The sequence below is a fragment of the Apus apus genome, chromosome 4 (assembly GCF_020740795.1).
Source record: "Apus apus isolate bApuApu2 chromosome 4, bApuApu2.pri.cur, whole genome shotgun sequence".
NCBI lineage: Eukaryota > Metazoa > Chordata > Aves > Apodiformes > Apodidae > Apus > Apus apus.
The window spans coordinates 41,340,342-41,362,597 of NC_067285.1; the positions used below are offsets into that span (position 1 = coordinate 41,340,342).

At 48.4% G+C, this 22,256-nt stretch overlaps 3 protein-coding genes across 9 annotated transcripts in view; 1 reads left to right on the forward strand and 2 right to left on the reverse strand.

Annotated features, from left to right (window-relative positions):
- HNRNPD (heterogeneous nuclear ribonucleoprotein D) overlaps positions 1 to 6,282 on the reverse strand; it is a 10,053-nt gene extending 3,771 nt beyond the window's left edge. For all 3 annotated transcript variants that reach the window (XM_051618816.1, XM_051618815.1, XM_051618814.1), the window contains exons 1-4: positions 6,061 to 6,282; positions 1,964 to 2,132; positions 914 to 1,075; positions 1 to 127 (exon numbers count right to left, since the gene is read on the reverse strand). The exon at positions 1 to 127 is cut by the window's left edge and continues 5 nt beyond it. In XM_051618816.1, coding sequence (XP_051474776.1) covers positions 1 to 127; positions 914 to 1,075; positions 1,964 to 2,132; positions 6,061 to 6,260 — 658 coding nt within the window. In that variant the 5' untranslated portion in view covers positions 6,261 to 6,282. The remainder of the gene's footprint in view (positions 128 to 913; positions 1,076 to 1,963; positions 2,133 to 6,060) is intronic.
- Positions 6,283 to 7,860: 1,578 nt separating this feature from the next.
- Positions 7,861 to 13,024, reverse strand: HNRNPDL (heterogeneous nuclear ribonucleoprotein D like). 4 transcript variants are annotated; one of them, XR_007889416.1, is made up of 9 exons: positions 12,835 to 13,024; positions 11,551 to 11,719; positions 11,300 to 11,461; positions 10,889 to 11,020; positions 10,671 to 10,785; positions 9,668 to 9,835; positions 9,366 to 9,463; positions 8,881 to 8,984; positions 7,861 to 8,147 (listed from the first exon to the last, which is right to left on the reverse strand). XR_007889416.1 is itself a non-coding variant. In XM_051618826.1 (8 exons), exons 1-7 carry the CDS (start codon positions 12,921 to 12,923, stop codon positions 9,393 to 9,395), a joined length of 906 nt encoding a protein of 301 aa, XP_051474786.1. In that variant the 5' UTR covers positions 12,924 to 13,024; the 3' UTR covers positions 7,861 to 8,984; positions 9,366 to 9,392. The 4 variants fall into 4 exon arrangements, 2 of the variants coding, with proteins under 2 accessions (XP_051474786.1, XP_051474785.1); XR_007889417.1 differs by having other exon boundaries at positions 8,881 to 9,463; XM_051618826.1 differs by having other exon boundaries at positions 7,861 to 8,984.
- Positions 13,025 to 13,443: 419 nt separating this feature from the next.
- On the forward strand, positions 13,444 to 21,880 carry ENOPH1 (enolase-phosphatase 1). Of its 2 annotated transcripts, none has more exons than XM_051618833.1 (6): positions 13,444 to 13,630; positions 17,308 to 17,409; positions 18,179 to 18,381; positions 18,841 to 18,973; positions 19,222 to 19,345; positions 20,070 to 21,880. In XM_051618833.1, exons 1-6 carry the CDS (start codon positions 13,547 to 13,549, stop codon positions 20,207 to 20,209), a joined length of 786 nt encoding a protein of 261 aa, XP_051474793.1. In that variant the 5' UTR covers positions 13,444 to 13,546; the 3' UTR covers positions 20,210 to 21,880. The 2 variants fall into 2 exon arrangements, with proteins under 2 accessions (XP_051474793.1, XP_051474794.1); XM_051618834.1 differs by having other exon boundaries at positions 20,073 to 21,880.
- The last annotated feature ends 376 nt before the right edge of the window (positions 21,881 to 22,256 follow it).

A 22,256-nucleotide genomic window follows, 5' to 3' on the forward strand; every position in this document is an offset into this window, starting at 1 on the left:
TAAGCCCAACATTGTGGTATTTCTTTTCCATTATTTTCTTCACTGGTTCCTCCTCCTTGAAAGTAATGAAGCAAAATCCACGCCTCTTGTTGGTTTTGTTGTCCATGGGGAGCTCTATCGATTCAACCTGGTAGAGAACAGTGATTTTATCTTTTCATCCTGCCATTCATGCCACTCAATAATGTTTATAACAAGTCATATTTGCTAACTGAAATTATTTAGTCTTGAGATTGATAGCCTGCCTGCTTCACAGGGCTTTACATCACTAAAAACCATCACAAACATCACTTTTACTAGAAACAGTGTTGACAATTGTGTGAAAGATTCATTTCCTCTACCACAGGATCACTTGCCCATTCAGTAACTCATACAAAATATGGTGCACAAAGACTATTTTTGTTGTGCTGGATAAATAGTCTCTGTTTAATTTTCATCTTTAACGTGGCTAAGACTCAAGTAACTAGGTGTTTCAAACCATGAAGAGATCTAAACCTCCTAGTCTGTATCTTTGTACAAGTGCACAGCTCTTTCATGCACAATGCTGCTAAAATTGTATGTTAAACAGGACAAATGTCACACCTGACTACAAACACAGAATAAAGTCCTCCTTACATATGGCACAAGAGTCTTCAGACTAGGCAAAGAGTAGTTAAAGACTGTCAGACACCCCAGGAATCAGCTCCTCACTGACTCATCCCAGCTCCTGTTTCCATTAACACAGTTTATGCAACTCCAAGCATGTAATTAATACCCTTATAATTAAAACTCTGACAACTCAGACACGGGGAGCTCCACTGGCCATTAAGCTTACAGTAGTGTCCATGCAGGCTGCACTTGGGGGCTGCTTTTTACTACTACACTTGTGAAGACAAAACAAGTTCAACAAGTATAAGCAGTTTATTCCATTACATACCTCACCAAAACCTCCAAAATATTCCCTTATTTTCTCCTCAGGCGTATCTGGAGATAAGCCCCCAACAAAAATCTTTTTAACAGGTTCTTTTGTTTTCATGGCTTTAGCTCTTTTTGGATCAATGACCTTTCCATTCAGCTTGTGTTCCTTCTGGTCCATGACCTGTGGAAAATGAAAACATGATCTTATTCACACTTCAAGCTAAATGTTTCACTGATGTTTTGAGCAAGGCCCAGTTATTTTATTCTTAGTTTTTGCTAATGCTATTGCTTCTAGTTCAATACTTTGGTTACAGCAATAACCAAAATAGTTGCTTTTATTCTTAGTTTTAGTTAATGCTTTTGTTTCAGTTTAAATACTTTGTTTACATGAATAACCCCAACAGTTAGGGTTTTGCACAAAACCAAGCAGTTCCATGATTCGGATTGGTACCCACTGATAGAGATGGTTCTGACAAAGCTTTTCAAGAGTCACCTGGAGCCACACATGACCCAAGGGAATGAAGAGTTCAACATGTCTCAGAAAACACTCTTCAACCCCATCCTCAAACCTCATGAAATAAGGAATAGGCAATTTAGATACCACCAAAGGTCAATCAAAGGGCAAATTTTTCAGCACTGTGTCAACAGCATTTTAGAAAGGTTAACAGCTGATTTCTCCTTGCATAAAGCCCAACTCTCTGAAAGCCACCAGCTCTACTTTAGAGGTTTATGTTGCAGCTCTGGAACACAAAAATATGAAAGTCTTGGTAAATTACTGCTTCCACAGTAGTAGGCAGCAGACATTTAGATACAGTATTTTTAATGTGCTGGAATCCAGTGGCTTGCAGTACATTCGTCTGTGAGTACCCAAAGCCACACTTTGGGAACCACTGTTGTTCCTGGTCACTGCATCACAAGTACGATAGTATAGTAATAAGCATCTTCAATATATTTGCACCTCAGAATCATCTTTAACCGAGCATATACAAACAGCTGTGCATACAATCATCTGAGTGCTGTGTCTTTGCTACCTGGAATTGAACATGTTGCTTCATGACATGAACACTACCTTATCTACGCTCTCAGATTCCTTGAAGAGCACAAAGCCGAAGCCTCTGGATCGCCCAGTGATGGGATCCAACTTCAGAGTGCAGTCTACGACTTCACCAAACTTAGAAAAATAGTCCTTCAGGTCTTTCTTTGTAGTGTCCCAGCTAAGGCCGCCAATAAACATTTTCCTGTTAAGACAAGATGATTAAATCTCTTCACGTGTCTTACCCAAAATCCTGTACTGTCAAGCTTTACAGAGCTCAGTTACCTCACATAAAGAACAGCAACATTTTGTCAGCAACACTCCACGCACAGGCCTGCACTTTTTGGGGAATTGCTTAAATGTTCCTGGGCAGATTAGAGAAAGACTCACGTGTACACAGAAGTTTTGCACCACCTTCCACTGCAGTTGCTTACCTTGCTATCCCAAGAAAATATGAAGAGTGATAAAAAGATATTTTATCATTTCCTTGCATTCCCACCACTATTAAACAAGCACAGGCATGATTTAATTTAGTTATCTGCAGAGTCCCCAAACAACTGCTTATGAAACAAGCACAGACAGAACAGATTTATAAGACAGCACAGTAAAACAAGCATTTATGCTCTAGTCCAGACTGGATATGTGTAAGACTAGTAAACTAAAATAAGTTTAGTCAGGTCCCCTTCCCCACAAAGGAGTAAAAAGGCAAAGCATTGGATGATGAAACCTTATCTTTCCTCCCAAAAATATTATACAAACATCTGGCATAATCCAATACAATCACAAGAACATCTTCCCAATACACCATCTACAGAACCAAATGTGTACAGAAGGTAACTCCGATCATAACTTGCACTTTCCAAAGCACACTGGAAGCTTGGAATCAAATCACGACCATCCCAGCATATTAGTATGCCACAAAAAAAACACAACAGAAAACAAACACACAACACAAAAAACCCCACAAATCCCACCAACCTAAAAATAAAAACCTAAAAACCTAAAGCAATCAAGAACTGCTGCATATTGATAAGCAACACAATGATTTGCATGAACTAAAAATCAAGCAGAGGGCTTATGCACTGCTTCAAAAGAGGATTGGAACTGAAATCTCTTCTAATGCTGATACAGAAGATTTAACAGGGAGCTCAAAACAAAATGTATGACCCATTATAATCTTTTTACAAAGCATTTTCACTGTACAAACTTATTCCACCATCACACAGTTAAGAGAAAACCTGAAAAAACACTGTAGCACGTTTCCAGCTCCTCCACTTCCCACACACACAAACATCTCTGCCAATCCCATACAATTGCACTGTATTTCCACAAGTCCAACTCTCTCAAATCAAAAGCTGCTCATGTGAACTAAATGCTGTGCTCCTTACAGAATTAACAAGAGCATTCAGCTTCTGGCAAACGTATCCAAAATTCATACAAATGAGGGGGTTCAAGAGCTTCAGACGTTCCTTTTACAAGTCTTCCAAGTTTATACACAGAAGCACAAATTTACCCATTGCTTTATCCACATTTGCCATTAGTTCCAGTCTTCAACAAAGCACCAAAAGCCCTTTATAGAGTGACAACTTACTGTTTTCAGGGCCAATACAGAAAAAATGGTCCATTCTGTAAAGACAGCAACCCCATAACAGTACAGATAATAATTCAAATAATGTTTTGTGTGCTTCATCCATCATTAAGCTTGTTTTTTGTTTGTTTTGTGGGGGGGTTTTAAGCAGTAAAACAGAACACATAGGATGCAGCATGGTATTTCTGACACGTGGGAGATAGTTTGGTAGCAATTACTACCAAAAATGCACTTCCTATATGACACCTGGTCTACAGCTACCAAAAACCATTAACATAAAAACACAAAACCTGTTCTATAGCTATTAACAACTAGCACTAACATACAAAACTCTGCATTATATCACTAATCATATGACAGACCAAGAACATGAGTTTGAAACTGACAGCCCTTTGAAGGATTTTCTTCCTACCATGAAATAACTGCATCTGTGATTTCAGGTACAGAGCAGCAGAACATCACTGCTTCAGCTTGCCACTACAGAATTGCTTCAATTACTGCTGCACTGCAAGGCTGAGGTTAGATGAAGGCTACAACACAAATGTGAGCACAACAAACAATTAAGGTGTAACGTCACCATGCTGTCAAAAGCTTGTAAAATATGTACATTTCCCAAACTGGGCTGGTGTAGACTCACATCAGCATGTGCAGTTTTCCAACATAATTTACCAGAAGTGGACTGGGAAAGCTTTCAAACGTCAGACTTGGCTAAACAGAGCACAGACATCACCAGGACTAGTGGCTTTGGCCTTCCTCCAACAGTCTAGTCAGGAAGTTGCCTGGCAGTTGCCAACATACAGGCTTCCCATGTCCACAGCTCTCACTGAGGACATCTGAGGATACAAGAACCTGTGCACTGTTTTTTCCCTGATGACACAGTCTCCAATTCCTAATGCAAAGGAAACCCTTCCTTTGCATTACTTTACAAAGGTACCCACATCCAGCAGCTACCAGGGATGTGATGTTAATTTCCTACACAGTGTTATCCGTAAGAATGAACACATAAAAAAAACCTAAAAGTCAATGTTTGCTACATGTAGTCATTGCCCTATGTCACTGCACCACTCAGTGACAACTTTTTTAAGCTATGTTGACTCAAAAGAAGAGAGGCTTTCTCAGGAAAACCCTTTAATAACTGTGCACTCAAGGGCAAAAAATAAATCAGAGGAGCTGGACAGGGACTTATTTTCAAGGGCATGTAGCAGACAAGAAGGAATGGTTTCAAACTGAAAGACTGGGTATTTGGAAAAAGTTCTTTACTGTGAGGGTGGTGAGACACTGGCACAGGTTGCCCAAAGCAGCTGTGGATGTTTCCTCCTCACTGGAAGTGTTTAAGACCAGGCTGGATGGGACTCTGAGCAACCTGGTCTAGTGGGAGGTGTCCCCTGCCCATGGCAGGGGATTGGCACCAGATGATGTTATAGGTCCCTTTCAATCCAAACCACTCCACGATTCTAAAACAAACATGAAAACTGCAAAGATACTTAAAAGTCATTAAGAGCAGGTGAGAAGTAACAAAAAACATCTCAAGTCCCTACTAATCCTGGCAAAACACTCAAAAGAGGTTCCTGTTCTCTCTCTCGCTCTGCTCTCAGCAACATCCTGGACTACTTCAAGAGGAAGAAGACAACTCAGGAATGTTTCTGCAGCAGGTACAGGACGCAGCAGGTAGTGTTCCTTGATCCAGTTTATTTTCTGCCTTGATCAATAACAGACCTGAGCTTCTGTTTCTTATTGGAAGTGACACTGCCCCACGCCAAGCATCAGCAAGTGGAAACCCTTAGAAGTTTAAAAGCTGCCTTCATTCTTAAGCTGTCACCTAAAGCAAACTTCCTCGCAGCAAGTTTCACGAGGATAAACGGCTTAAGGTGGGAAGACAAGGTGCCCCACCGACATGCAGCTCACGCCCCGCTTATGTTTGCTAAGCGACTGCAACCTGAGCATCCTGCTACACCGAGTTACACGCACCACACGCTTAGAAAAGACACCCTCGGAAAACATAAAGATAGATCCCACCAGAGGGACACCTCAGGAACAGTCACCCTCAGAGGCGGCGGAATCGGGGTGGACAGAGGGGTGAAACTTTCCCCACCGGACACCACCATCCGCGACGCCGTGACACCGCTCCCCCCGCTCCCTGCGGGGCCGAAAGGCAAACCGGCTCCCGATCCCAAAAACAACACGGGTCGCCTCCAGGTTCGCAGCCTCGGGGGGAGGCTCCAGCCGCCCGTCCGGGCCGCCCGGCTGCGGGCCGAGGGCTCGCAGCGGCCCGGCCCCCGCTGCCCGCCCGCGACCCATCGCGCCGGGGCCGTTGCGGGGCTTCTCCCCGCGTCCCCCCGCCCCCCCCGGGAAGCCGGGAGGCGGAGGTGCCGGCCCAGCCCCGCCCGGCCCGCCCCCGCCGCCCAGGCCCGCTCCGTGACGTCGCCGCGGCGCCAAGTAAACAAACAGGGCAGCGTGAGGGCCCGGCCCGGGCCCCCCGGGAGCCCCGCCGGCCGCCCCGGCACCACCGAAGGGACAAACGCCGCGAGGCGCCCGCGCCGCTCACCCCTCGTCCTCCTCGTTCTTGCTGGCGTCAATCTTGGCTCCCTCCGACTCTATCCCGCCGCCTCCTCCTCCTCCTCCTCCTCCTGCCCCGTCGGCGCCCGCCGCCCCAGCCCCCGCCAGCCCCTCGGGCTGCTCCGCCGGCTCCGCCGCGCTGCCCCCGGCGCCCGCCGCCGAGTCCATGGCGAACTGCTGCTCCGACATGGCGCCGCTGCGCCCGGCCCGCCCGCCCACCCGCCCGCCGACCCCCCGCTCCGGCCCCGCTACCGCTTCTCCCCGCCGAGGCCCCGGCGCCGCTCGCGGCCCCGGCAGAAGGGCGCCGAGCCGGCCCGCCCTGGCTGGCTTGGGTTTAATGGCGCCGCCACCGACCCAACCTAAAATGGCGGGCGGAAGGAAGGCGGCGGGCGCGGTCACGTGAGGCGGAGCCCGCACCCGGGGAGGGGGGGGGGGGGGGCGGGGGAGCGGGGCCGCCCCGCAGGGACCCGCCGTGTCCCGCGTCCCGCGTCCCGCCGCCTTTTGCGGGGCTGCCGGGCGAGCCGAGGCTCGTTGGCAAGGCCGGGCCCCCCGGCAGCTGCCCGGGCCCGGGCTCGACACGGCTGTCCTGGCCTGAGGTGGAGCCGCGCCGGCCAGGGCCCATTTACAGCGAGCAACTGAAACGGGACCTGTACACACACACACACATAAACACCCCGACGCTTCAGAATTTAAAGCATAAATCGCTACAGGCTGAAGGAAAACTTTTCATCTTAAGACGATTTTGTTGTGTTTGTTGTTTTGTTTTTTTTAAGTGGACAGTAAAAAGTATTATCCGGGGTATGTCGTCGTGGTAAAGCCGAGCTTGGCCGCCTCCTTGGAGCTCCTGCAGCCGAGAGGTCGGGGGTACAAAAACCACATCCCCCCCGGGGCTTCTCCCCTCCGCCACCTGCAAGAGCTGTAGGTTCTAGAGCCTTCTCTCATCCAACTGGAGGACAGGAACCTCCCCAGATCCAGGAACTGCTTAATCCAGAGCCATGACACAGCCACCAGAGTGAGAAACAACTACAATTGGGAAACTTTTAGAGAGAATCCTGTACTGAAAACTACCTCCTTTCCAAGCTTGAAAGGCTAGTCTCTCCTGTCGATTAGCTGCTCACATCCCACTTGAGCACTAAGCAAGGTTTACTTTTTCTGCGAGATAGGTACTTGCACAGTTCAAAACACTTCAAGCAGACTCCTGCAACTGTTTGGGCTCCCAGCTCCTTTCCTATTCAGGAAACAACCCATGGTCAAGTTCCCCTTCTCCAGCCACCCTACATCTAGGTTTTTGGCATGCTGCTTGCTAGAAGAGTATGGTACAACTTGAAGTAGATCCCTCAGTTGCTGATCCTGAAGTTCAGGAAATGATCTCCTGCTTAGAATGGGACTCCAGAGAAGTACTGAAGTTATAGCCTTGATGATTCTAGAACCCAAATATTTGAAAAACCCTGAAAGATTATACATATCTTGCCCTCCCAACCCCTCAAGTAGGTGCTATAAGGATGAAAAAGGTGCTGCTGCAGTTCTAGATCCCTTCCTCAAGATGCATGAAACTGGCAGCATAGTGCCCCAGGCCAAAGCCTCCTCATTTCTGCAGCTGGCAAGAGGCAACTGTGACATCTTCCAGAGGGATGCTAACTCCAAGGTCAGGAAAGGGAGTGGGTTGTGGTGACCTGTACACACAACCTTGTCTTGAGCCTTTAATGAACTCCAGAAAGGAGATGTCCTTCTACGGAAGTAAAACTACAGTCACAACACTGAAGCTGACAGCAAACAGCAAGACTGCACATTCACTTAAGTAAGCATTTATTAGAGAATCCTTTAACATGAAATTATACAAATAAAAGTTTGTATAAACACAAGTCCACATTGTGTCATAACATGAATGGCAAAAAAAAAACAAACAAACCAGAAAGTAAAAACCATAAAAGAAAACTAGTTGGCCGCTATATACAGTTGGACACAGCTGTGTCATACACTGAAAAGTCTTTTACAAAACAGTCATTTCCTCTCATGAAGACCACTCTCCACTCACTCACGATGTGCTGCAAGATGGCTTTGTTGCAGTATCTCTACCTAAAAATCAAGACAAAATGCATGTCAGACCTGTGCAAGCTACTACAAGGAATCGTTAAAAGGTCCATTTTCATGAACTGCTTTAAGTCTTCTATATATTCCTTTCTTCATCGTTAAAGATCATATGCATTTTTTTTTTATTAAGGTAACAAGAGGTTTCGTTACCCAGCAGTAATTTTATCCTCCCAAATGCAGCCACTCCAGCCCATTTAAGAAGCTGGAATGTTTTGTTGGATTTTTTTGTTGGTTTTTTTGTTGTTGTTGGATTTTTTTTTTCCTCCCCCACTGGAAACACTGCCAGAAAGGCTTTTTGATTTATTTGTTTATCCATATCCACGACTGCTGTGCAAACACAAGTCAGGTTTGAACAGCCCAGGTGCATATGATCTTTAATGTTTTTCCAGATTTTTAAGTTCGTTTTGGTTTGCAGATTTCACTATTAGCTATAAAAAGAAAAAAAGCAAGCATTAAATCTTAAAGAATGCACACTTAAAATGACGTTCCACAATTGAAATACAACACTAAACAGAAGACCAAATGATTAAGCTGTAAAGGCATTTATGTACTTTTAACTCCTGTAAAAAACCGTTTTAAGTTAAAGACACTTAAAATCTCCAAAAAGGTTTTTTTTTAAAAAAAATAAAAAAATAAAAAAATTAAAAAAAAGAAGCCAAAGTCTGAAGTTTTCCACTTTAATCTTTACGCTGGTACATGAAGTTGGAAGAGACCATACCACAGGACAGCGTTTTCTGGTGTATGCCTTGCGCTCTGCCTGCAACGTGCGACCCCAGAGATAGACGTGGTCAGGGTGACACACGGCCTGCAATGAAGTTCCCGCTGGCGGGTACAAACAAGGTATAATGTCAGAGTTAGAAGACAACATTGCTTTCCTTAAGTCGTACCCATTTCAGTACTTTACCTGGTAATAACTTCTAATAAGTTTTTAATTATTCCTCTAGACCACCTGGTACACACAACGCAAACCAGAAAAACGCTTATGTTTTTCTGAGGTACTCGAGAAGATCAAAAGTCACATTTTTACAAAGTTAAAGATCTATAGACACTGTAGGCAAAGCTGGTTTAAAAAAAAAAGAGAGTATTTTTTTAAGTTAACAAAAGCTTAATTAAAGGCAAAGTCATGCTACACAAGTTTTTACTCTTGTCTATTGATCTTTAATTTAGGCATACTCGGAGTGAACCTTGCACTCATGTACACACCTGTTTCCTCAAGTACTAGGGACTGCCTTAGTATGGCTGGTAGTTATTTTGGTGATTGCCTCCACCACGGGATGCCTTTCCATATGTGCTTTGTTGACCTGTAGATAACATGGGGGGGAAAAAAGAAAAATCAACAAGAACCCCAAAGCATGAAGATGAACATCCAACACTCCAAAGGAGGCTATTCCATTACTGTGCACCAACAGGGCTACTCTTTAGACCCATCTGTTAGGAGTAAGAGGTGTTAAAGAGACCTCTGTTTAAAGATACAAGCAATTATCAATGAGATCAAAACCACTTACCACTGTAGTCTGTGTATCCTGGCCCATATCCATAATTGGGGTAGTTGTACCCAGAGTAGTCATAACCTCCATAGCCACTGTAGCTTTGATCACTGTAAGCACTATTGTAGTTCCCATATCCTTGATCGTAGTAGTTGTTAAATCCTTGATTCCAGTTTTGTCCCTGACCTGAAACCAAGTACAGCATTTAAAATTAATAGAACTTTGTACTGCACTCCTTTTACCTATGCCACTTCATCTGACTTTCTAGGGCAATCTTCCTATGCCAGAACTATTACCTGGAAGAAGCACTCACCTTCTCAAGAAAAAATAATTTTAACAAGATTTTAAGCATCTCATTTGGTTATGAGAGATGGGTCACAAGATCTTATCACATACAACATTAGACAAAGACAGGAGGTACTGCTGCTCCCAAAACAGCCCAGAAAAATGACAACACTAAAAGGCATACACTACAGTAGGTCCTGCTGTTTTCCTTTATTTTCCATTTTGGATCATTAATTGCCTCAACACCACAGGATGTTGTTATACCACAGGATCAACTTGACTGCACTGTTAGTTTTGACTACTCCAGTTTTTAAGGCTGAGATGCATTAGCCTGTGGCCAATTGCTTCTCATTCATTTGCAAGGTGTAGCAAGGTGACTGTCTCCCCCTTCAGCAAACAGCTCCTGGTTTCCCACCCATGAGCCAACTCCCAGTGCATGCCTTCCTGTGAAAGAGCAGCTGCACTCTCCATTTAGTTATGCTGTAAACTGTGGGTATACAAAAGCACCCTACATCCAGCTTGCCACTTCACTGAAATGCAAGCAGAGCAAGAAAAGATGCTGATGCTTCCACAAGCCATCAAAACCACCTCAATACCACTTACTAACAGGCTGCTTTCCACATTCAGTTTCAACACGAGCTCTGCACACAAGCTGAAACCTTGAATATTTATCAACACCTTATCTTGGTACAGATACTTAAGCATGGATGTGAATTTCAACATCACACACACTCACCCCGTCCACGCCCCCTTCCACCTCCTCGTCCACCAGCCGCATTGCTCTTCCCTCCTTTCTGCTGCTGCTGCTGCTGCCGGTAAACCTCTTTGGGCTGTGCTACTTTGATCTCACACTGTAAACACAGAAAAGTCTTTAACTCTTCCAGAATTTCAAAACTATTTTGTGAAGCTACAGAGATTGTTTATTTCACACGCTAAGAACAAGGGCTTCCATACTTTGCCTGAACCAATTTGATGGTATCTGCTTTCTAGTAACTTCTTTACTGGCTCTTCATCTGTGTACGTGATAAAACAGAAGCCTCTCCTTTCATTTGTCTTTGTGTCCATGGGAAGTTCAATGTTTTCAATCTGAAATAAAAAGCACCCATCAGTAAGGCATGAAATCTGTAAGCGACTTGTTATGCTACCACAACATTTGGCAGCCCAACGTCTATGCCCAGCTGCTGCTGACAGCTTTAAATCTGCCCATCACAACACCATGGATCCACTGACATGCACACAGCTTCAACAATCCCTGGTTTTACATAAGCCTGAGGCAGCTCCTCCCTCAGAAAGTCTTCTGTCTTAAGACAGAGACAACACTACACTTGAAAACCAGAGATGCTCTTGTATGCCATTATACTATACCTCTCCAAAAGCTCCAAAGTACTCCTTAATCTGTTCCTCAGATGTATCTGGACTCAGCCCACCAACAAACACTTTTTTTGGTGGCTCCTTCCCTTTAAGGGCTTTTGCCCTTTTAGGATCTATTAACTTCCCATCCAATTTGTGTTCCTTCAGTTCCAACACCTAAGAAATACACAAGGAAACAAAAGTCTCAGATCACTGCAGGGACACAGGCAGGCTTCCTGCTATCAATCCACAAGAAATCCACCCACCTTCTCCACGCTGGCAGCATCCTTGAAGAGCACAAACCCAAACCCTCTCGACCTCCCGGTGACGGGGTCTGTTTTAATTGTACAATCCACAACTTCGCCAAACCGAGAGAGATACTCTGTCAAGTCCTTCTTGCTGGTGTCCCAGCTGAGGCCTCCAATAAACATTTTCCTGAAATGCAGTGCACATGAATACGTGTAAATACACACGCCTGTCAACAGTCCTTTGTCCCAGAAGCAGGGGCCATCACCCAGAGTGACAGAAGCCAATGCACACATGGGGTCGAGATATTTGATTTAATATCCAGTTCTGCACAGAAAAGGGAGCAGGTTGCTACTCCACAAAGCAAGCTCAGCTTCCCAAAATGCAAGGGCTACTTTTATACCCAAAAAGGTGAGAAAGAGCTTTTAGCTCTAACATTATTCTGTCACTCACTCACGGAATTGGTCAACTAAGTCCTCGCTCCCACCTGAAGTGGCAACGCTCAAAATTTTCACTGTCTGCTCAAAGAGTGGGGGGCCTTGTTGGTAGAAGGGGTCCCTCTTGCTGGTGGGTGGGAATTTCAGTACGATAATGGCTCATTATTGTATTAACACGGTGATCTCAATTACTCATTGTGTTCTTCCCCAGCGCTCGGGGCTATAACCAAGGTAAGCTGTGGAGAGTGCTCCTTTCCACCCCTCCCATCTGCCCAGCAGGCCTGAAGTCTGCTTGGGGTGCGTTTTTCTCTAGTTAGAACCTGGGTTTGCCTAATTCTTGCTGTTTCACTGTTATCTAGGCCCTGTTTTTTATCCTGCCTGTCCCTCATGTTCTCTTTTACGCGAGTTTTCCACAAATACGATTTTTTCCCTCTCCACCCCCCCCTCCCCAGTTTGACCGATTCCGACTAACAACCGACACCAGACGCCAGCCCGTTCCTGGCCGATCGGGAAGCGAGGACCACCCGGGCTGGGCTCGCAGGGGCAGGAGCGGGGCAGCCCCAGCCCGGCTGGCCCAGCCCAGCCTCTCTCCGTTACCCCCTGGGGCGGCTCTGCCGAGCGGGCCCGCCTCCACAGGCCCCGCTGACGTGACGGCCCCGCTCGCAGCCGCCCCGCCCCACGGAAACTGGGTCACCCCCCGCGGACACAAAGGCGGGCGCGGCCACCGGTGTGGGGAAAGGGGAGGCTCCGCTCCGCCACGTCCGGTCCCATCGAGCCGACCCTCTCCCCCACCCCCCGCCAGGCTGAGGAGGGCGGCAGAGGGAAATGGATGCGCGACCCCCCCCCCCCTCCCCCCGCAGGCCCTACCCGTCGTCCTGCTGGTTCTTGCTCGCGTTGATCTTAGAGCCCTCGGCGAACTCCTCCTGGTTGCCGCTCATCTCGGTTGAATCCTCCATGGCGAGGCGAGGGCAGCAGGAGCGTCTCAGGCGAGCGGCAGAGGAGACCCGCACCGGGGAGAAAATGGCGGCGGAAGAGATCCGGGCACCGCCTGCGCCGCCCTTATATACCCGCCCCGGCAGCCAATCAGCGCTGCCCTCTCGCCCGCCGCTGCAGCGCCCCTGGCGGCACCCGGCGGGGTTGCAGCTCCCGCCGGGCCGCCAGGACCCGGCCAGGCCGCCCCGGTTCGGCGCCGGTTCGGTACCGGTTCGGTACCGGTTCAGCCGTGCCCTCCGGCGGGGCCCGGAGCGCTACGTGCAGCCTCCATCCTCGCCCACCGGTGTGCTCGGTGCTCAGCGCGCCCTTCCTACCGAGAGCCCCGGGGCGCTACCCCGGGCGGGAACAAGGGAGCGGGAGAACGGGACGAGAGGGCTCCGGGGTTGGGCTGTGAAGGCGGAAACGTGCGATCCAAACACCCGTTCGGGCAGCGGCGGGGCGGGCCCTCCGGGGGCGGGCACAGCCGTCTGGGCCCTCCCCGCCTGCCCGCAGTCCCCGCGTTCACCTCCCGCCGGCAGCGCCGTTCCCGGCCCCGGCTCCCGCGCAGCCGCAGGGCGGAGAAGCCCCGGCGCGTCCCGCGGCCGCCATGGGCGTGCTGCCGGTGCCGGCGGAGGTGCGAGTCATCCTGCTGGACATCGAGGGCACCACCACCCCCATCGCCTTCGTCCAGGTGAGACCCGCGGGCTGCGGCCTCCCCGAAGCGGCCGGGACACCCGCTGGTACCGCCCAGGAGACTCGCTGGTACCGCCGGGGACACCCGCTGGTACCGCCCGGGGACACCCGCTGGTACCGCCCGGGGACACCCGCTGGTACCGCCCGGGACACCCGCTGGTACCGCCCAGGGACTCCGGGCGCGTCGTCCCTGTCGGCGCGATCCCCCCCGTCCGGCACGGGCAGCATCGGGGTGTGGGTCGGGCAGGTGGAGGTGGCTGCAGGTCCCCTTGGCCTCGGCCCGGCCCGGAGTTTTCCCTCCAGAAGTGCAACAAACGTGGCACGTTCTGCCGTTGTGCTGCAGGAACGCTCCGGAGAACATGCGGCTGGTTCCACCCATGGCTCGCTGTTGTGGGTGGGGAAACGGAGCTGCTCTGATCCAGGGCAGTTCAGTGGGTTTATTATTTTCTTTTTTTTTCCATGGATCTTGGGCTTCTGGGGTGTTTCCAGACTCCCACGGGAAAAGCCCTGAGGCACCACTGCTGCTCAGATGGCTGGAGCTGCAGACTTCATTCGGGTTGCTCTTGATCCCAACATCTGGGGCACTGATGGAGATGTTTAACAGCCCTGGGCCCAGTATCCATCCCTGGGGGACCCCACTGGTGACCAGTGTCCGGCTTGAGGAGGAACTAGTTACCAGGGTCTGTCAGCCAGTTCCCCACCCACTGCACAGACCACTTGTCAAGGCCCTAACGAGGCAGTTTCTCCAGGAGGAGGCCGTGGGGGACCCTATCAAAGGCCTCGGAGAAGTCCACTGCTCACCCTGCATCAACCCAGCGGGTTACTCGGTCACAGAAGGTGATCAGGTTTGTCAAGCACCGTCTTCCCCTGGTAAATCCATGTTAGCTTCTCCCAGCCATGTGCTTCAATTGACTGGTGACTGTCCCCAGGAGCAATTGTGCTTGCACTTCAGACACTGAATGGAATGATCTCTGCTTCTGTCATTAACCTCTGTTTCTCCATGAAACAGCGTAGCTTTTGATGGATCTTTTTTGCTGGTAGTTTATAAAGGTGCTTTGTGGCACACATGAGAGGTAGAGGGGGTGAAGGCTCCTGCCAGGCTTACTAGGAGTTTCTGCTAACACAGTTGAACAGATTAACATGACCTACATCTTTCCTGTCCTTGCTCTTCCAGTGCTTTTGAAGAAACTTCAGGTCTAGGTGACATCACAGCTGCTTCCCTCCCCTCAATATCTTTCAATTTAAACAGTTTGACCAGCTCAGATTTCTTACTAACCATCTAGTGGAGCAACAGAGTTGGCTACATCCAGCTTGAATCTCTTTTGCTGTCATTCAAATAACACGCAGGAGAGACTGTCTCCTACCCAAAGTTCTTCTGTTGCAGGAAGGCAAAATGACTGATGGTTCTCAATAAAACTCGGTTTGCTGGGAATCCTGAAAATGCTCGAGACAAGTTGTTTCACTTGGATTTTCATTTACCCTCCATAATTTCTGTTGCCTTTTAAAGGTCCACTGCTGGCATTTTATTCTTAAAGGATTTTATTTAATCCTTTCTTTATTGAATATGCAAAGTAAGGAAAGAGGGAAGTGATGGATGGATTAAGGAAGGATACCAGAAAAGAGGGTATTTGGTGGCCTCTTGGTTAGAGGTCACCAAGTTTTCTCTCTTGCTGGGCCCACCCTGGCAGAGAAGAGCAGATGGCAGGGGAGATACCTGATTTGATAAACAACATCCCTTGGGATTTGCAGATCTTCTGTAAAAGAGCAAATTATTACTGATCTTTGAGACAGTTTGCATAGACATGGAGAGGAAGATTGCCCCTGGTTGCTTGAAATCTTACAAGCACTAGTTTACAGCGTGCTACACGGGTGTCCACTGGTCATGAGAACACCAGCCTTTCTATACTGGCTTTAACCCTGCTGGGAGCAGTTGCCAAGGCTTAGGAGGGCTGTGGAGCTGTGTTTGCTGTGTTCTCCATCCTGCCAAACGGTGTTTGGGCTGGTGGGGTGGCAGCACCCACCTGCCTGGCACGCCCGGGAGAGGGACAGAGCCATGGGAGCTGTGCACAGGCAGGCTCAGGTCTGCTGCCAGCCAGCATGAAAAGAGAAGTGGGTGAACTCACCAAGATCAGTAGCAGCCCCAGTTAAACTTACTCAGGACTTTGCAGACACCAACTTTTGCTGAAAGCTGAAGGCTCGGAGGCATTTCCTGGCAGGGCGCAAGGATTATTTCTTCCACAAAAAGTCATGGTCTTCTAAACTTGGTAGATCATTGCCTGGGATCACTCCTGACCATCCTGTCCCACTGGCTGCCCACCACTCCAGGTGTTACATGGGTGTCCTCTTCTGGACCCCCTGACTGATGGGTTTGCCATCGGGCCAAGGCTTTTTACTCTTTTAAAACCCAGGGAGTCACAGAATACCCTGCACTTTTGGAGCCTGTTTGGAAATTTTTCTTTGCCAGCACAAGAGCATGGAACACTGATTTTGGAAAGCAGTTGGGACATTTTGGACATCTGAATTGTAAAGGAAGCTGAACCAAGTCAGCGCTTGGTTGCATTTCCCAGTGGGTACTCTCTAATTTCCTTCATGATTTAAAAGATAGTTTGAAAGCAACTATGCTCAAGTAAAGGAAATGAGAGGGTAACTGAGGCTATTACAAGGCTGACGATTTCCTTAGGCAAGCCTGTGGTAATTTTCTAAGCATTTAAGAGGTTTTCCTTTCACATAAATTTACCTTGTTTTTAAAAATACACTACATAGAAAACACAACGTTTGAGTAACAGAAAATCTGGCAGTTCTGCCACCACATCAAGGCACCTCAAGGCTTCTGTCTTCTTAATTTAGTAACAAATTAAAGGTGACATACAATGAGAAACAAAATATACTAGCCATTTCTTGAGATGAGCTCAGGTGAGTTTTCTCCCATCTCCTCCCCATCCCAGATTTTTCCCACTTAGCAATAGCTTGGTTCTGTACCCAAAGGAAGGAGCTCCCTGCCCTTCTCTTTGTTCTGAGGCTCTTCCTGCACCTAGAGATGCTGTTGCAGTGGCTGCTTGTGCCTCCTCAGGTGTGAAACACCACTAGTGAGAGTAATTTGTAATTCTTTCTGGTTGCCCTTGGGATCTCCAGGAAGGTTTATAGTTCTCCTGTGGCATTTTTCCCTAAGCCCATTTAATTTCAGTTGAAGGACTGTCCTATGGAGCTCAGTGTCACCGAGCTAGACTTTTCTTTTTGAAAAGTTTGTCAAGCTCTGGTGAGATGTTGAGATCTGTTTTGAGAACAACCTTCATTAGAGTAGTACAGCTTTTCAGTTCTGCCCTGTCCTCCTCAGCTGATGGGAACTTGGGGTCATGCCTGCCCATTTGAGACACGTTTTTTGCAAGCCCCAGACAAGTTATCATCTGCCTTTCCATCCTGGGCCTTAAAAGTTGCAGCTGTGTGTGTGTTTCTGTAAAGAAAAAATAAAATAAAATAATCCACCAGCACTAATCTTGTCCCAAGGTTGGCTCTGGTCTGTGACCAGGCAGCTTCGCAAGCTGCAGTACTGGAGGGGAAGCTGGAGCAGGGGAAATCATCATACAAACCAGCAGATGCAAAGGGTTTATTTAAGAACAAGTCAGCCTTACCTCTGCCAGGTTCAAGGAGCTGCCTGTTTTCCTTGTGTGCTGCCAGGAGACCCTGTTCCCTTACATCAAAGACAACGTGAGGGACTATCTGCGTGCTCACTGGGAGGAGGAGGAGTGCCAACGGGACGTCGGACTGCTGAGGAAACAGGTTAAGTGACACAACTATACCACATCTCTGGGTTTTCATGGAATGCCTGAGACTTCAGGTCGCCCAGACTCCCCAGGAATTTAACTCGAGCCCATACCTCTCTTTGTCCCCCACCCCACGGAAGCTGGCTGCCTTGACAGGCTGCTGCTCCCCCACCCAGAGCCTTGGGTTGTGCTGGGAGAAGGGCTGGTGCTTGGTAGGCACCAGCTCAGCTGTTTCTCCTGGCTTGACTTTGTCTTCACAGCCCTTGAGCGGGCATCAAACCGTGGCTTTTCAGCGTGGTGTCTGCACTGTGCCTTTCTCTGCCTGAATCCACCACCTGCAGCTTTCGGGATCCTGTTTGGGAAGCAGCTTGGGGGGATGGCAGAGCACTTTTCCTGCACAGGGCAGCATATCCTGCCTCTGTACAAGGACACAGCATCAGTTTGAGACCTGTGTCTGTCTGAAGCCAACAGATACATTTGCTTCTTTGCCTTAATTAAACACCAAGCAAGTATAATTCTCATTAGAGTACTTATAATGCAGCTACAATAGTGCTAAGTGTTTGATTTGGAAGATATATTCCAAGCCAGTGTTTCTACTGAAGTGGGAATTTCCCACCAAGAAAAGCCTTCAGGCAATGTTGTAACCCTTCATGTGAAGAGCAGTTCAAGCTGTGTCCTGCACAGAGGTGTATTGATGCAGGTGTTAGACCCCTTTCCTAACCTGAGATCTTGTTGAGACCACTCCACCTCTTCCCTCACCTCTTTTTGTCATGGATGATTTCCAGGCTCAGGAGGATTCCAGCTTGGATGGGGCCACGCCAATCCCTTTGGAGAGTGGAAATGGGGAAGAGGAGCTGGAGAGGATCATCCAGGCAGTGGTAGACAACGTGCACTGGCAGATGTCTCTGGACAGGAAGACCACAGCCCTGAAGCAGCTGCAGGGGCACATGTGGAGGGCAGCCTATGCAACCGGGCACGTCAAAGGAGAGTGAGTACTGGGTATGCCCCTTTCCCTGGGGCAGTGATCCTAGATGTCTGTTAGCAGAACAGCTGCATAAACTGTTCCTGGATAGCAGCCCCACATACAAATGCCAACAGGATTACTACCTCAGTGGAGAAGCCAAGGCCTGGCTTCTCTGTCCTCCCCCTTTTTCCTCCCTCGCGGAGCAAAGCAGCAGGATGCCATTTTCCCCTCACCTTCCCTCCCCTCTCCAAATTGAAGGGGCTGGAAAAACTCCTACCAAATGTCTGCAACAGCTCATGTGAGCTGCTCAGTTGGCTGAAGCTAAGAATCTATCACCTGCTGCTGAAACAGACTCCCTAGGTGAAGTCCTGAGCAGACTGAGAGCGAAGTCCCCTTGCACACTAATGGGATAGTTGTGACAGTGCCCTGGCTAAAGCTGTGCCTCTGGGTCTGCCCTTACCTGCTGCCCTTTTTTTGCTTCAGAATCTTCGAGGATGTGGTTCCAGCCATCAGGAAGTGGAGGGAAGCAGGGATGAAGGTCTACATCTACTCCTCAGGCAGCGTTGAAGCCCAGAAGCTTCTGTTCGGGTACTCTACAGAAGGTGATATCCTAGAGGTAGATAACCTTATCTCCTTCCTCACAGCTTCTCTCTCTGCAGAGCACTTCCCTCCCACAGCTGCCCTTGCTGTAATGCTTCTTGAATAGACAGGAAAATGGGGCAGTGGGTTTGACCCACCAGAGTTAAGCTCAGCCAGTTGAGTGTTCTGGCATGAACCCCCACGACTGTGGTAGAAAAGAGCCAGGTTTAGCCTCGCTTTTCAGGCAGCACTCAGCAACTGCCTTTGCTTTTCTCTCTCTTGCAGCTCTTTGATGGCCACTTTGATACCAAAATAGGCCCCAAAGTAGAAAGTGAGAGCTACAGAAGGATTGCTGCCAGTATCGGGTGTGCCACCAACAACATCCTCTTCCTGACAGATGTCCCTCGAGGTAGGTGGCCTGCCAGTCCTCCTGGCTCTTGCCTGTGTCGGGGAGGCAGGTGCTCTTTATACAGGTGCAAGCAAGCACTTGTCACTAGCACCCCATAAATGCTGTTCAGGGGCATCCCCTGAGGTTCTGCCTTGCCCCTTCCTTACACACCCCACACAGCAGCGGGGTATCTGTGAGCAGCACTGCAGCAAGGAAAACAGGTCAAGTAGAAAACTTACTCTTGCACCAGCAAGCAAGGAGACACTCATCAAGTGGAGTGGAGCATTTGCTGAAGCAGTTACTGTGCCCCATTTACCACCAGGGTCAGTAGTTTTCGTGACCTATGCTCAGGGAAACAGGCCATGTCTGCTGTGCTGCTACGTGAAGACATTGCTCCTGGTTGCCAAGACTTGACCCCTGGCAAGCCCGGCTCAGCAAGCTCATTTAATTTCCTGCCTTTGCTGGAAACCACTTTCTGGCAGAAATGGTACGTCTGGGTTATGATCTCAGCCTAAGCCAGCTCAGTCCCCAGGAGTTGGCCCTTACACCTCCTCCCCAGCTGTCCTAGACCCCTGCTGGGAGCTGGTCCCTCTCGAGCCCTGCAGTGGCACCTACAAACGCTGCTCTCTCAGTCTCAGCCTTTAAAAGCGCTTCTGTTTTGGGGGGCATCTCCAAGTCTTACAGCTTCTCCTGTGGAGAGGTCAGTAAGCACATCTGACCTCCACTCTCCTCCCCTCTGTTTCAGAAGCCAGTGCAGCTGAGGAAGCAGACACTCACGTGGCTGTGGTGATCAGACCAGGCAATGCTGGACTGACGGATGACGAGAAGTCATATTACAGCCTCATCTCATCTTTTGCTGAACTTTTCCTGCCTTCCTCCACTTAGGGAGAGTGGTGCATGCAGAAAAGACTGTATTTCACCTGGCTTGTCCTCGTGTAACATTAGGTAATTTTATCCATTATCAGAATTTTAGACCAAACCCACATCATGTCTTTTACCCGTGACTAGGGCAGGCTGGTATGGATGGACAGTGTGGTGTGGGGTCCCTCATGCCCTACTGTTTCTCCCCTTTCCCAGCTACCAGTGAGCTCAGGGATGCTTCCTTCAGACTCACCCACTGAAATCTGGTGCCTCACCACAAGGTCCATCGTTTTCAGAAACAGTTTGCAAACAAGCTGTATGTTCCCCTGACCCAGAGGAACCTCTGGAGACCACACAGGCTCTTCCCTGCTCATATGGTTGGTGGCCAAGTCAAAACTCCCAAAGCTAGGGTGAGGACACCCAAACGAAAATGCCAAATGTGGGCTATAAAACAGGAGATTTGTGCTGCCACAGAAAAAGCCAGTCCTTGCAGACAAGCTCTTTAGACCAGGAACAACTTAAACTGGTGAAAATCAGTACAACTGGCATATGGAAGCTGCTTAGAGCTACACAGCCAGCACACCAGAATGAAGTATATATAAATACAGCTTGAAAAATTAAATCCTAGCCCCACCTGCATGCTGCCTCATGGTGCTGGGCCATGGGATCCAACTGGCTGAGCATACTTCAAGAACGTGGTCATGCTGACTGATCTCCCTTAGCCCTAACCTGTGGAGCTCCTTCTCAGCAGCCAACACCATCCTAGCACACATTGGTAGCACTGGTCAGCTGTGAGCAGCCACGACAAACTCCTGAGGGACACATCCTGAATGCATTTAATGAGAATTAAAACCCTGACTTTTTCACCTACCTACATCGTGCCCGTGTCTATGGTCATGGAGCTTTTCCTAACATCGTAAATAAAAACATAACTTGTTTTCATTGTTAACTCCATCCCAGTATTTAGCCTTCCTGTGTATCACCAGTGATCCCAGCACCTACAGGCCAGTCTCTTTTATCTGTGAACACTTCATTTTCCTGCTTCATCCTCCCCGGTCCATTCTCTAAGGCAGACAATCCTGTCCTGCTGAGGAGCTGTCTTACCTCCATGGCCATCTTAATGATTTCAGTAGGGCTTCAGTGGGAGTGCAGGAGTGAGAGCCACAGTTGTGTTGTTCCCAGCAATAATGGAGGCAGAAGCAGTCTGAGACCCCAGTTCCCTGCTGCTGGCATTGTGTGCATGGGTGTCACTTGCTACTTTCTCATTTCTGCACAGCTGCTCTTCAGCTGACCCTCACACATGGCTGAAATAGAATATTGACCTGTCTGTTGCCTTCCTCAGCTCTGATCTACACCTACAGCTACCCCTGCTGAGGGAGGCTGCTGTGTAGAGAGCAAGCAAGAGACAGGCATTTTGGGAGGAAACCACATCATGCCAGCATTGCCCTTCTAAAACTTGGATGGTAGCAGATAAGGCTGTGAGGCAGCTAGTCTGGATGCCCTTCTGGGCTGCATCCTGAGTGTCATCCTAGCACTGTTACACCAAGTCTGTGTGCATGGCTGAATAGTCCCTGGCTTCCTCAAGTGTTAATTTGAATCATGACACTGTAAATACTCACCTTTTGTTCTGCTTTTCCCATCAGAAATCTCTGCATGGGATAGGCGACAAAAATAAAGATCACTTCCTTCATCAAAGCAGGTTATTTAGTGGTCATGTTTCAGTGTGTATCAGTTGTCATTTAGTTGTACTGAAATGTGCTGTTAGAAACACTCTAGGACATGTACAGAGTTCTGAAGTTCAGTTAGGGTTCCATATAGGGAAAAGGAGAGAAAGAAAAGAAAAATCACAATCTTTTTTTTTTCCTTTGTTAAAATTACAAAATATAAAATGATAAACTGAAAGTATTGATTTTTTTAAAAAAAGTCACAGTGGACTATTTACAGTAAAACACCCTTCAAACAAATTGCTATTTTGTGCTCCATATGCATTGAGCTTGTGCCCATGTAAGGGGATCCTCACCTGTATCTTCTCCAGGCAGCTCTTTCTGGCCTGACCCAGGAGGAGCTCCCT